This window comes from Doryrhamphus excisus, linkage group LG2 (assembly GCF_037039965.1).
Source record: "Doryrhamphus excisus strain RoL-2023G ecotype Guam linkage group LG2, RoL_Dexc_Guam_v1.1, whole genome shotgun sequence".
NCBI classification, from domain to species: domain Eukaryota; kingdom Metazoa; phylum Chordata; class Actinopteri; order Syngnathiformes; family Syngnathidae; genus Doryrhamphus; species Doryrhamphus excisus.
Genome location: NC_136358.1, coordinates 21,924,412 through 21,936,204, shown reverse-complemented (window position 1 = coordinate 21,936,204; position 11,793 = coordinate 21,924,412). Strand labels below are relative to the sequence as shown.

The 11,793-nt window shown below is 44.9% G+C and overlaps 1 protein-coding gene across 2 annotated transcripts in view; it reads left to right on the top strand.

Moving 5' to 3' along the window:
- The window catches only part of piezo2b (piezo-type mechanosensitive ion channel component 2b), a 71,809-nt gene extending 60,728 nt beyond the window's left edge, over positions 1-11,081 (top strand). For both annotated transcript variants that reach the window (XM_058060995.2, XM_058060993.2), the window contains 14 exons: positions 685-864; positions 939-1,245; positions 1,333-1,465; positions 1,549-1,696; positions 1,778-1,989; positions 2,064-2,222; positions 2,646-2,793; positions 2,879-3,067; positions 3,149-3,241; positions 5,679-5,848; positions 5,942-6,061; positions 6,146-6,225; positions 7,126-7,324; positions 10,049-11,081. In XM_058060995.2, coding sequence (XP_057916978.2) covers positions 685-864; positions 939-1,245; positions 1,333-1,465; positions 1,549-1,696; positions 1,778-1,989; positions 2,064-2,222; positions 2,646-2,793; positions 2,879-3,067; positions 3,149-3,241; positions 5,679-5,848; positions 5,942-6,061; positions 6,146-6,225; positions 7,126-7,324; positions 10,049-10,301 — 2,391 coding nt within the window. In that variant the 3' untranslated portion in view covers positions 10,302-11,081. The remainder of the gene's footprint in view (positions 1-684; positions 865-938; positions 1,246-1,332; positions 1,466-1,548; positions 1,697-1,777; positions 1,990-2,063; positions 2,223-2,645; positions 2,794-2,878; positions 3,068-3,148; positions 3,242-5,678; positions 5,849-5,941; positions 6,062-6,145; positions 6,226-7,125; positions 7,325-10,048) is intronic.
- Positions 11,082-11,793: the final 712 nt, after the last annotated feature.

Sequence of the window (11,793 nt, the reverse complement as noted above, 5' to 3'; positions counted from 1 at the left end):
TCAAGGTTCTCCTCTCATTCAGTTCAGTGTGGAAGTGGTACATTTTAGGCTCTTTTATCCTTCTTCCCTACTGCATTTGAAACACTTACATGTGTTTAGAATAAGTAACTTGGAAAGGCTAACTAGTTAGCTTAATAGCTTGCTATGCTAGCGGTGGCCGACTGTTATGTCCCTTCAGTGATCCTGTAGGCTACACAGTGTGGTGTAAATAAAGAATAATAGGAATGTAAAGGTGACTGTAGGGGTGTTGTGCCATGTCTACAGGGCTCTAATGATGTTAATACCCATATTAAAAAAGTCATTAACAGGTTTTCAATGCTCTCACTACGCAAATATTTTTTTATTAACTCATTGGTGAGGTGATGAAGCAACTGCGGAATAGACGACAGCATGTTTAGTGCAGTTTTAAGCCGTAATAACAGCCACAAAAGTGGCAGAAGTGCATTTATGGGAGCTCGGCATGCATCTTTGCCTTGTTCAAGAGCTCTGCAGCAACCAGGAAGTGAAGAGCCTTGCGGCCGTGTAGCGTTCAAGTCTGTAAATTGTCCATAGGTATGAACGTAAATGGTTGTTTGTCTATGTGCCCTGTGATTGGCTGGCCACCAGTCCAGGGTGTTCCCCACCTCCCGCCCAAAGTCAGCCAGCAGTGAGGACTAAGCGGCGTCTTTATCTTATCTTCCTTAGGTCACCATTGTCATCAAGTACTTCTTCCAGTTTGGTTTCTTCCCCTTCAACCAGAGCAAAATAGGCAAGGACAAACCCTACCACCCTCCCAACATCATCGGGGTGGAGAAGAAGGACGGTTACGTCCACTATGACCTGGTCCAGTTACTGGCACTCTTCTTCCACAGATCCATCCTCAAGGTATCTTATACCCAATGTTCCTTTTTTATTTTATCATCTTGCCATTGAACATCTCTTGGCCCCCACCCCCACAGTGCCATGGCCTGTGGGACGAGGACGATCCGAAGGAAAGGAAGGAGCAGTCCCGTCACAGCGAATCTGAAGACGAAGAGTGGGAAAAGGACGAGAGTGAGATTGAGTCGGAACCCGTCTCCATGCTGGTCCGTGAGAGACGTGGCTCCACTCAAACCTTGAGATCCATCAACTTTGGCACCTCCATGGACTCGGGGCATGTACAGCTGCACAACTCGCAGCAGCCCACCTACCAGCGCCGCCTGAGCTCCGGTGGAGCCTCGCACATCTCGCACAGATCCCTGCACTCCTCTGCTCGGTCCAAACGAGGTGAGGCCATCTTTGAAGGACCTATTTCCTTTATGCTGGAAGAACAATCAAATCCGAAAATTCAACACCTGACAATTGTCACCACAGGAAGTACGGCCTCCCATAGCAACAGCCACAAAGACGGCAGTGAGGCCAGCGTCCATCAGAAGAGCAGGAAGCAGATGATCTTGGAGAAGCTGAAGGAGCAGTTCTTCAAGGCCAAAGCTTTCGCCGTAAAGAAGTACGGCGTAGCGCTGCGAGTCCACAAACTAAAAATACAAGAACAGTCAATGAAGAACAGTTGGGTTGGGTTTGTGTTTGCAGGTTCATGGAGGTCTACGTGCCCATGAGGCAGTTCTTCTATGACCTCATTCATCCCGACTACAGTGCTGTGACTGACGTTTACGTGCTCATGTTCTTGGCCGACACGGTGGACTTCATCATCATCGTCTTTGGCTTCTGGGCCTTTGGCGTAAGTGTAGCCTGCTCAGAAAAAAAGATATCATTTGAAGGATATGACGTGAAATGACCTGCATCCTTCTCTTGTTTGTAGAAACACTCAGCGGCGGACATCACTTCTTCCCTGTCTGAGGATCAGGTGCCAGGACCCTTCTTAGTCATGGTCCTGATCCAGTTTGGCACCATGGTGGTGGACCGGGCCCTCTACCTGCGGAAGTCCGTCATGGGCAAGGTCATTTTCCAGGTCATCCTGGTCTTCGGCATCCACTTCTGGATGTTCTTCATCCTGCCGGGAATCACAGAGAAGTAAGGACGTGTTTGTAGTCGCCGCTCTTTTCCAAAGGTCGCTCATTCCATGGCTGCCCTCTTCCGTTTTGAAGGCGTTTCAACAAGAACAACGTGGCTCAGATGTGGTATTTTGTCAAGTGCATCTATTTTGGGCTGTCGGCCTATCAGATCCGCTGTGGCTATCCTACCCGCGTGCTGGGGAACTTTCTTACCAAGAGCTACAACTACGTCAACCTCTTCCTCTTCCAAGGGTAAGAAAAAAAGTGCTTTATTCACAAGAGAAGCGGGTATCGAACCACCAACCGGTCTCTGGATGACTCTTTGTGTTCATATGATGTAACATATGAAACAACACTAACAATAAATAATCAATTCATGATTAATAATGGGCTGGACTGCGGCCGAGTGGTTAGCACACAGGCCTCACAGCTCGGAGACCCGAGTTCAATTCCACCCTGGGCCATCTGTGTGCAGTTTGCATGTTCTCCTCGCGACTCCAAATTGTCCATAGGTACGAATGTGAGTGTGAATGGTTGTTTGTCTATACGTGCCCTGTGATTGGCTGGCCACCAGTCCACGGTGTACCCAGACAGCTGGGATAGGCTCCAGCTCCCGCCTCCCTGTAGAAAATGAATGAATGGCTAATGAATAATTGATCATGTGTTGTTTGCCAGGTTCCGACTCGTCCCATTCCTGACAGAGCTACGCGCCGTGATGGACTGGGTGTGGACGGACACGTCTCTGTCCCTGTCCAGCTGGATCTGCGTGGAGGACATCTACGCTCACATCTTCATCCTCAAATGCTGGCGAGAGTCTGAGAAGGTCTTTTTGTCTACTTTGAAAGTCCCGCCTGGTGAAAAGGCGATGGCATTTCAACTTCTCCTACCGTCTGTCCTCCTGCGGACAGCGGTATCCCCAGCCGCGCGGCCAGAAGAAGAAGAAGGTGGTGAAATATGGAATGGGCGGGATGATCGTGATGCTGCTGATCTGCATCGTCTGGTTCCCGCTGCTCTTCATGTCCCTCGTCAAGTCAGTCGCCGGTGTGGTCAACACCCCCCTGGACGTCTCCTTCGAGATCACGCTCGCCGGTTTTCAGGTGAGACAAGAAGACCTTTATGACGAAGCCTGGTGGTAATCGAGTCTTCATGAATGAATGAATGTCGTCTTTTCACCACAGCCCATCTTCACCATGAGCGCTCAGCAAAAACAACTGCAGGAAGTCACAGAGGAGGAGTTTCAGACGTTTCTAAAATTGTACAATGATGACAACGTGAGTGTATTATTTGTCCTTCTCATCCTCACTGAATCATTTTGTCCATGAACGATAATCAGATCCATTGTAAATTAATATATGCTACAGTGGCCCACAGGGACACCCAGCAACGTCCAAACTCTCCAAATGTAGACATGATCCAAAACCAAAAACACACTTAACACACACAATACATGCAAGAGAGGTTGGTGGAATAAAACCCAAGTTAGCCAGACTACCAGGGGTGCCAGACCTGAGAAATGTCCGTCTTTAAAGAGGAACTGCCCATGATTCCCTTTTCTGTGCATTATAACACAGGAAAATGGTTAATATGAGCTAGCTAACAATGCTGTCATTGGGATACACGTACACTGGTGCTAACATGTAACAGTTGCAGTATTTTGCTGATTTAAAACACTACCCAAACTTCTTTCCTCTGCACATTGATACGCATACCAAATTTTCTGGACTATAAGTTGCTCCGGATTATAAGTCGCACAAGGCCAAAAATGCATAATTAGGTAGAAAAAAACATACATAAGTAGCACTGGAGTATAAGTTGCATTTTTTGCGGGCAATTTATTTTCCAAACTACTTGACCAAAACAGACATTACGTCCTCTTGGAAGGCAAGTTCTAACAATAAAAGAATAGAGAACAGGCTGAATAGGTGTAAGATATGCTAACACAATGGTTATTCAGCTACACAAAAAATAAACATGAACAGAAAAGGTGTCCAGTGTTTATGGAACATGTAAGATTTTAAGTTTGGAAAAAATGGCCTCTTACTAGCCCGGGATAGCCATAGCAGCTGAAATGCACACCAGACACGGGCTTGAGAGCTCTTCAAGTTTATTTCGCCAGACCGTGCAACAGTATTTCCCCCAGCACACACAACAGGCCTCTCCCAAACAATTCACCCCGCCCCTTCTACCCGTGAAGGGCCAACCATAGTTCCCAATGAGAGAGTGAGGCAATACGTCTAAAAGGTACCCTATTTACATTTATAGCACCCTTCTTTTAGGTTACAAAATAGTCCCCCACTGAAGTTTCACTTCCTGTATACATTTAAGCACTCTATTACACATAACAACTTAGATTACCGAACTACCACCCAGTTAATCACCCCCTCCTCCAGGTGACACTTGGGAGGGTCCAATCAAGGCAATCAGCCTCTGGCCTGCACTCATATGGGCGCACCTCCATGTTTGTACCTCAAAAAAAAGGAGAAACTGATGAGAAATTAGGAACAAAACCAATGACTTGTAAATGAAAAACTAAAGTGGCAATTAAACAACTTAAATAGCAAACAAATATAATCAAAGTACTAACCAGAATTATATGTAAATATATATGTAAATAACAAACTATAAACTATATACAACTATATACACAAATAGAAACCTGACAGTGTGTAGGTGGGGCATACACCTGATCAGTGAGGGAGGATTGGCAGCTCCCTCACAGAACATAAACACTTTTTTCATTTATAAGTCACTCTGGAGTCTGAAGTCGCAGGAACAGCCAACCTATGAAAAAAAGTGTTATATAGTGTTATAGTCCAGAAAATACGGTAGTTATGCTAGCTCTGTCAACAACAAAAACAGCAGCGACAACACTTACAATGTCCGCTCTCCTTGGGGTGGCTGTGTCTTCCAGCACAGGTCCAGTCCTCAGGTAAAAAAAAATGGAAAACAAGCATCTTGTTGAGTCGTTGTAGCCAAATTTAAAGCTAGGTATCCACTCTTCTGTCTGTGAATGATGCTGAGAGTAGCAGTCAGCGAGGCGTTGTGTTAGTTCGTGTCAATGCGCCGAGGATATCATCATCAAAATAGGGCAAGATACTGCAACTATTACATGCTATCGCCAGTGTACGTGTTAATGTATGATCACAGCATGTACTGTTTATCAAATGATACAATTATACTTTTTTTTTTTACCGGGCTTCATAGTCAAAATAGGTGTATCCCAATGACAGCATTGTAGGCTAGCTCATATTAACTAGTTTTCTTGTGTTATAATGCACAGAAAAGGGAAATAAATATGTGTTCATGTTTCACTTTGGGATTGGGAATGAAGGGTAAAATTAAAAAAAACGTGCAGTTCCCCTTTTTTGTGTGTTTTGTTTTTTTTTTTTTGGTATTTGCAGCATTTTTCTTTTGCATTTGTTTTGAATCCTGCATCATTTAAATTTTTTTTAAATCAAGCTTAAATAAAAATAAGAAAAAATAGTGTGAAAAAGTGATTGCCTTCCTAGAAAGAAGGTAATTGATTGATTGGTAATCTATCAGTCCGGAAAAGGTTAAAAAGTCATTTCTAAAGCTATGCGGCTCCAGCAAACCACAGTGAGAGTCATTATTCATAAATGGCGAAAAAGAGTTAGAGCTCAGAGTTAAAAAAATGGTCCCCAGTTGTCTAATCATTTGTTACTGCATCTGACTTATTTGCACCACTAGGAGGCGCTGCAGTGGCTGGAGGGCTATACGCCAGGCGACCTGATCATCGCCGAGCTCAAAGGCAGCTCCAACTCCCTGTGGACCATCAGCCCTCCCAGCAGGAACACCCTCATTGACATGCTGGACATGGACGAGGACTTCCTCATCACAGTGTCCTGGTCCGTGCAACGGTACGCCAGCTGCTTTCTTTCCCTCCCTGCTGGTGAAAACACGAGAGGATGAGGTGGGAGTGCCTTTTCTTTCTTTTTCTTTGTTTTTTATAGAAACCTCACTCTGGGCGCCAAGGCTGAGGTAGCATCCGGCAAACATGTGACCAAGCTGGACGAGGACACAAAGAAGAAGCTGATATTGCTGCTCAATGGAACCAACAGTAATTCACACGTGTGAGCGTAACAGTCCTGGTGCTATAGATCTAGAGCACAGAGACTCACAGTGACGGCTTGTCCTTATCTCCCGTGAACCTGCAGGACGCTCAGCAACATCTTCCCTCGTTACATAAGAGCGCCCAGCGACTCGGATGCTAAACCTGTGGAGCAGCTTCATAAAGGTACACTAAGAAGGGCTTATGGGCTTATGCTACCCCAGCCTAGCCTACCCCAGCTACACCCTGGACTGCTGGCCAGCCAATCACAGGGCACATACAGACAAACAACCATTCACACTCACATTCATACCTATGGACAATTTGGAGTGGCCAATTAACCTAGCATGTTTTTGGAATGTGGGAGGAAACCGGAGTACCCGGAGAAAACCCACGCATGCACGGGGAGAACATGCAAACTCCACACAGAGATGCCAGAACAGAGAATCAAACCCAGGTCTTCTCCATCTCATGACTGTGTGGCCTACATGCCACTACATGCCACTCAACCACCGTGCGGCCTGTAATGTTTTTATTTCTCAATATTCCAACTTTTAATAAATACAATTTTTACAAAATCTAAAAATATATTTTTTTCTCATGATTAGATTCAAACTTTTTTTTTAAATATTATAACACTAGTATTCTAATATTTTAACTTTTAAAAGTACTGCTCTTTTTTCATCATTTCTTCTGTTTTTTTAGTTTTTTGTTTAATTAATTTACAATGCGCTGAGGGGCAATTAAAAAAATAATCAAAATATGTACCACAAAGCCCTCAAATGTACTTTGGACATCCCTGCCTCTCACACTTATTTGACAGATTTAATATTCAGTTTACACATAAAGAATGCAGTATCCAGTATTGTACTTCCACAACATCCTGTCTTGTTAAAGCATCTTCCTGCTGTTTTGAATGATTTTTGTATTTATTGACAATTTGTAAAGCATGTGGGTGACACCTTATCTTAGAAATGAAAGACAAGGGTCTTCTTCAGCAAGCATAAGTAAATAGTGGTACCAGTACCAGTACCAGTACCAGTACCAGTACCAGTATATAATGGCTGTTGTATGTGCGTCCGCCAGACAACAAGATGTTGAACATCAGCCTTAGCTTGAGGCAAGTCCAGACGGAACAGCGGCAGCTGCAGGAGTGGTGGATCGTCAACCAGACGGAAAACGGTCCCATCGACAAGAAGAGTCAGAGCTGCGACGCCTGTCTGGAGTTGTACGTGTTCAGCGATCAAGTCAGCCCACCCAGTCTGGGCTTCCTGGCGGGATACGGGTAAGACGTACAAAGCAACATCGTCCAACATTGGCCGTGCAGATGGCCGAACTTACCGCATGCTAAAGGTCGTACTCAAGTTCTGGGAAAGGTCAGAACTTTGTCATCCTGCTGCTTCACGGTCCATTTCTTTATTTTATTTCTCTGGCTCCCACTGGTGGACAGAGGCAGCATTGCATCACCCTGCTAACAATAACCAATGAAATGGGATTAAGTTAAAACAAACTTGTTTTTTATTTTAAACTTGTATCGGTATATGTGCCTTGTATATTTCTTACCTAGCTTTTTGACACCTTGAGTCAGGCTGTGTTCGAAACCGCAAACTTACCTGCTACTCGTACTAAGTGTGTCTACACTGGCAGTATGCAATTTTTGAGTATGCTCACTTTTTCTACATTTTGTCATGTTACAGCCTCATTCCAAACTGCATTAAATTAATCTCTTACCTCAAAATTCTACACAAAATACTCCATTATGACAATGTGAAAAAAGTTTTTTTGACATGTTTTGAATTTATTAAAAATAGAAAACAAAAAAATCACATTTACATAAGTATTCACAGCCTTTGCTTAATACTTTGTTGATCCACCTTTGGCAGCAATTACAGCCTCAAGTCTTTTTGAATATGATCCCACAAGTTTAGCACACCTATCTTTAGGCAGTTTTGCCCATTCTTCTTTGCAATAAGTCTCAAGCTCCATCAGGTTGGATGGGAGACGTCTGTGCACAGCCATTTTCAGATCTCTCCAGAGATGTTCGATCGGATTCAAGTCTGGACTCTGGCTGGGCCACTCCAGGACACTCACGGAGTGGTTCTGAAGCCAATCTTTTGAGATCTTGGCTGTGTGCTAATGTCTACTGTCTATATGGTCAAGGTACATGACCAGTCTACTGAGGTCAAGAGCGCTCTGGAGCAGGTTTTCATCCAGGATATCTCTATATATTGCTGCATTCATTTTCCTTCTATCCTGACTAGTCTGCCAGTTCCTGCTGCTGAAAAACATCCCCACAGCATGATGCTGCCACCACCATGCTTCACTGTAGGGATGGTATTGGCCTGGTGATGAGCAGTGCCTGGTTTCCTCCAAACATGGCGCCTGGCATTCACACCAAAGAGTTCAATCTTTGTCTCATCAGACCAGAGAATTTTGTTTCTCATGGTCTGAGAGTCATTCAGGTGCTTTTTGGCAAATTCCAGACGGGCTGCCATGTTCCTTTTACTAAGGAGTGGCTTTCGTCTGGCCACTCTACCATACAGGCCTGATTGGTGGATTGCTGCAGAGATGGTTGTCCTTCTGGAAGGCTCTCCTCTCTCCACAGAGGAACGCTGGAGCTCTGACAGAGTGACCATCGGGGCCTTGGTCACCTCCCTGACTAAGGCCCTTCTTCCCCGATCGCTCAGTTTAGAAGGCCGGCCAGCTCTAGGAAGAGTCCTGGTGGTTCCAAACGTCTTCCATTTACCAATAATGGAGGCCACTGTGCTCATTGGGACCTTCAAAGCAGCAGAAATTTTTCTGTATCCTTCCCCAGATTTGCGCCTCAAGACAATCCTGTCTCGCAGGTCTACAGACAGTTCTTTTGACTTCATGCTTGGTGTTTGTGCTCTGACATGCACAGTCAACTGTGGGACCTTATATAGACAGTTATTATATTTCCAAATCATGTCCAATCAACTGAATTTACTGCAGGTGGACTCCAATTAAGCTGTAGAAAGATCTCAAGGATGATCAGTGGAAAAAAGATACACCTGAGCTCAATTTTGAGCTTCATGGCAAAGGCTGTGAATACTTATGTAAATGTGATTTTTTTGTTTTCTATTTTTAATAAATTCAAAACATGTCAAAAAAAACTTTTTTTCACATTGTCATAATGGCCGGCTATATGTGCCCTGTGATTGGCTGGCCACCAGTCCAGTGTGTATGCCGCCTCAGCTGGGATAGCTGGGATAAGACAGCTGGGATAGGCTCCAGCACCCCCGCGACCCTCGTGAGGATAAGCGGTAGAAAATGAATGAATGAATGAAAAGTAAGGGGTGTTTTATTTTGTGAAAATAACCAGAAGTGCGTTGCTCACTAGCTAGATAAAATTTTGCCGAATTCGTCCGAACGAAATTGTAAACGGTTGGTATTTGAACAAATAAATGGCACACTCGGGATTGAAATGGCCACTTTCTCGCCTGATTTAAAAAAAAAAATCTCAAAGTGATGTATTTAAAGAGTTTAGAGCTAAAGTAGAGCCTGTCGATTTTGCCCCGGGTAGGAGCGCAATGCATTGTGGGTTACCATGTAGTACACTGTAGTGTAAACGCTTTGCATACTGTCTGATGGATTGGGTATGCGGTATGGAGTGTGGATAGTATGGGTATGGAAGTATGTAGAGTTAGTATGCGGTTTCGAACATGGCCTCAGATTGTTATATTGAATAACGACCTACTGCTATTTCCAGTTGGTCGACAATCTCACTTATGATTCGTGGTTGGCTTTTGTTCCCTCGCTGACTCCAGACCAGCACAAGATTTAAACAATTAGTAGTCGTTGTGAAGTAAAGGAGATGTTATGAGATTCGAACATTAGTTAGCCATTAGTTAGCCGCACCGCTGCAAAAATGTTGCTATAATGGTGATAATGGCGGTGTTGTTTTAGATGCAAAGCGGAAATACAGGTAGCAGTGATATCATTATAAAGAACTGACTTCCTGCCCCCCTCCCCCGTCCCTCCCGTCCAGCATCATGGGCCTGTACGCCTCGGTGGTCCTGGTCATCGGCAAGTTTGTGCGCGAGTTCTTCAGCGGCATCTCCCACACCATCATGTTCGAGGAGCTACCCAACGTGGACCGCATCCTCAAGCTGTGCACAGACATCTTCCTGGTGCGGGAGACGGGCGAGCTGGACCTGGAGGAGGACATGTACGCCAAGCTCATCTTCCTGTACCGCTCGCCGGAGACCATGATCAAGTGGACACGGGAGAAGACCCAGTGAAGCGAGGACCTTTTTTGTTAATTGAACATGTGGGGGCGTGTCACAGCGCCGTTTTTTTGTCACCCACGTGGAGCACAAATCTGCTGGTGCTGGATGAAAGACTTTTCCTAACATGAAGATGATGCTTTTGTACAGCTCATTTCCTGCGCAACGGTCTGCTGTGTTTTTCTACGTGGACAAGAAGGACATCCAAAGAGATTCCCACCTTTTTAAAGCACAAATGTCTTCTCCAACTGGAACGCTTGCAAGACGGGACAGGGAATTCTTTTTGGTTTCATTTGGGAGAGCCACTTGTCACTCGTCACGGCTTCTTTGGTGTCTTCACTTTCTCAGGAAGTGCTCTTGTCACACGTGCCGTATTCCTTGTATGACATCACCGCACGGGGTGAGGACCAGAATCTCACAAGGACTCTTGATGAAACGGCATGCCATGAAACGAGACAAACTTCCCGTGCCTTCACCTGGCCAATCATCTTGGAGTTTCCCAATCGGGGCAATGTGCGTGGAACAGGTGAACCTGAAGGGAAAAAAGGGCTGAATGGTTCCGACTATGCATTAGATCACATTGTAGCATGAGAGAAACGCTTCATTATTACTAATACTTATTGATAAGATTATTGGGAAGACATGGAGGTCAAAAGTGTTAAGGCTATCATGGCGGGCAAGATGAATAAAACGAATGGAACGCTGCCTTATTTGGTTTGTGTTTGCCGTCATTCCCAGCATTCCACAATGTGATAAGTCCCAGTCTTCAAAAATACACAGTAGTCGAGTGGTTAGCACGCAGGCCTCACAGCTAGGAGACCCGAGTTTAATTCCACACTCGGCCATCTTTGTGTGGAGTTTGCATGTTCTCCCTGTGCATGCGTGGGTTTTTTCCCGGGTACTCCTCCCACATTTCAAAAACATGCTAGGTTAATTAATTGATTAATTAATTAATTGGCGACTCCAAATTGTCCATAGGTATGAATGTGAATGTGAATGGTTGTTTGTCTATATGTGCCCTGTGATTGGCTGCCCACCAGTCCAGGGTGTACCCCGCCTCTCGCCCGAAGACAGCTGGGATAGGCTCCAGCACGCCCTCTGTGGTAGAAAATGATTGTCACACAGCTTGACTCTCCACAACAAGTTCTAAATGCTGGTGTTGCTGTACTTAAGCTTAACCCCACTCACACGGCCAGCAAAGGCCAGCATTCTTAAATGCTAATTTTTCTGCCTTTTGTATGAAGTTGTGGACTCCTATAGAGCAGCTACACACAATAACCCACACAGAAAGCTTTCTAGTTCTTCCAGAATCTACACCTATTCAGCTGTATTTCTTTGGATTTTCTGGAGTTTAAGTATCTCGGGGTCTTGTTTACAAGTGAGGGAAAGTAGGACCATGAGGTTGATGGTCGAATCAGCGTGGTGTCACTGTACCGGCCCTGTATTGAGATTGCGTATACAAGTGGCTAAATGAGTTTCCTCTGTGGGGTAGCTAGACTCGCCCTAA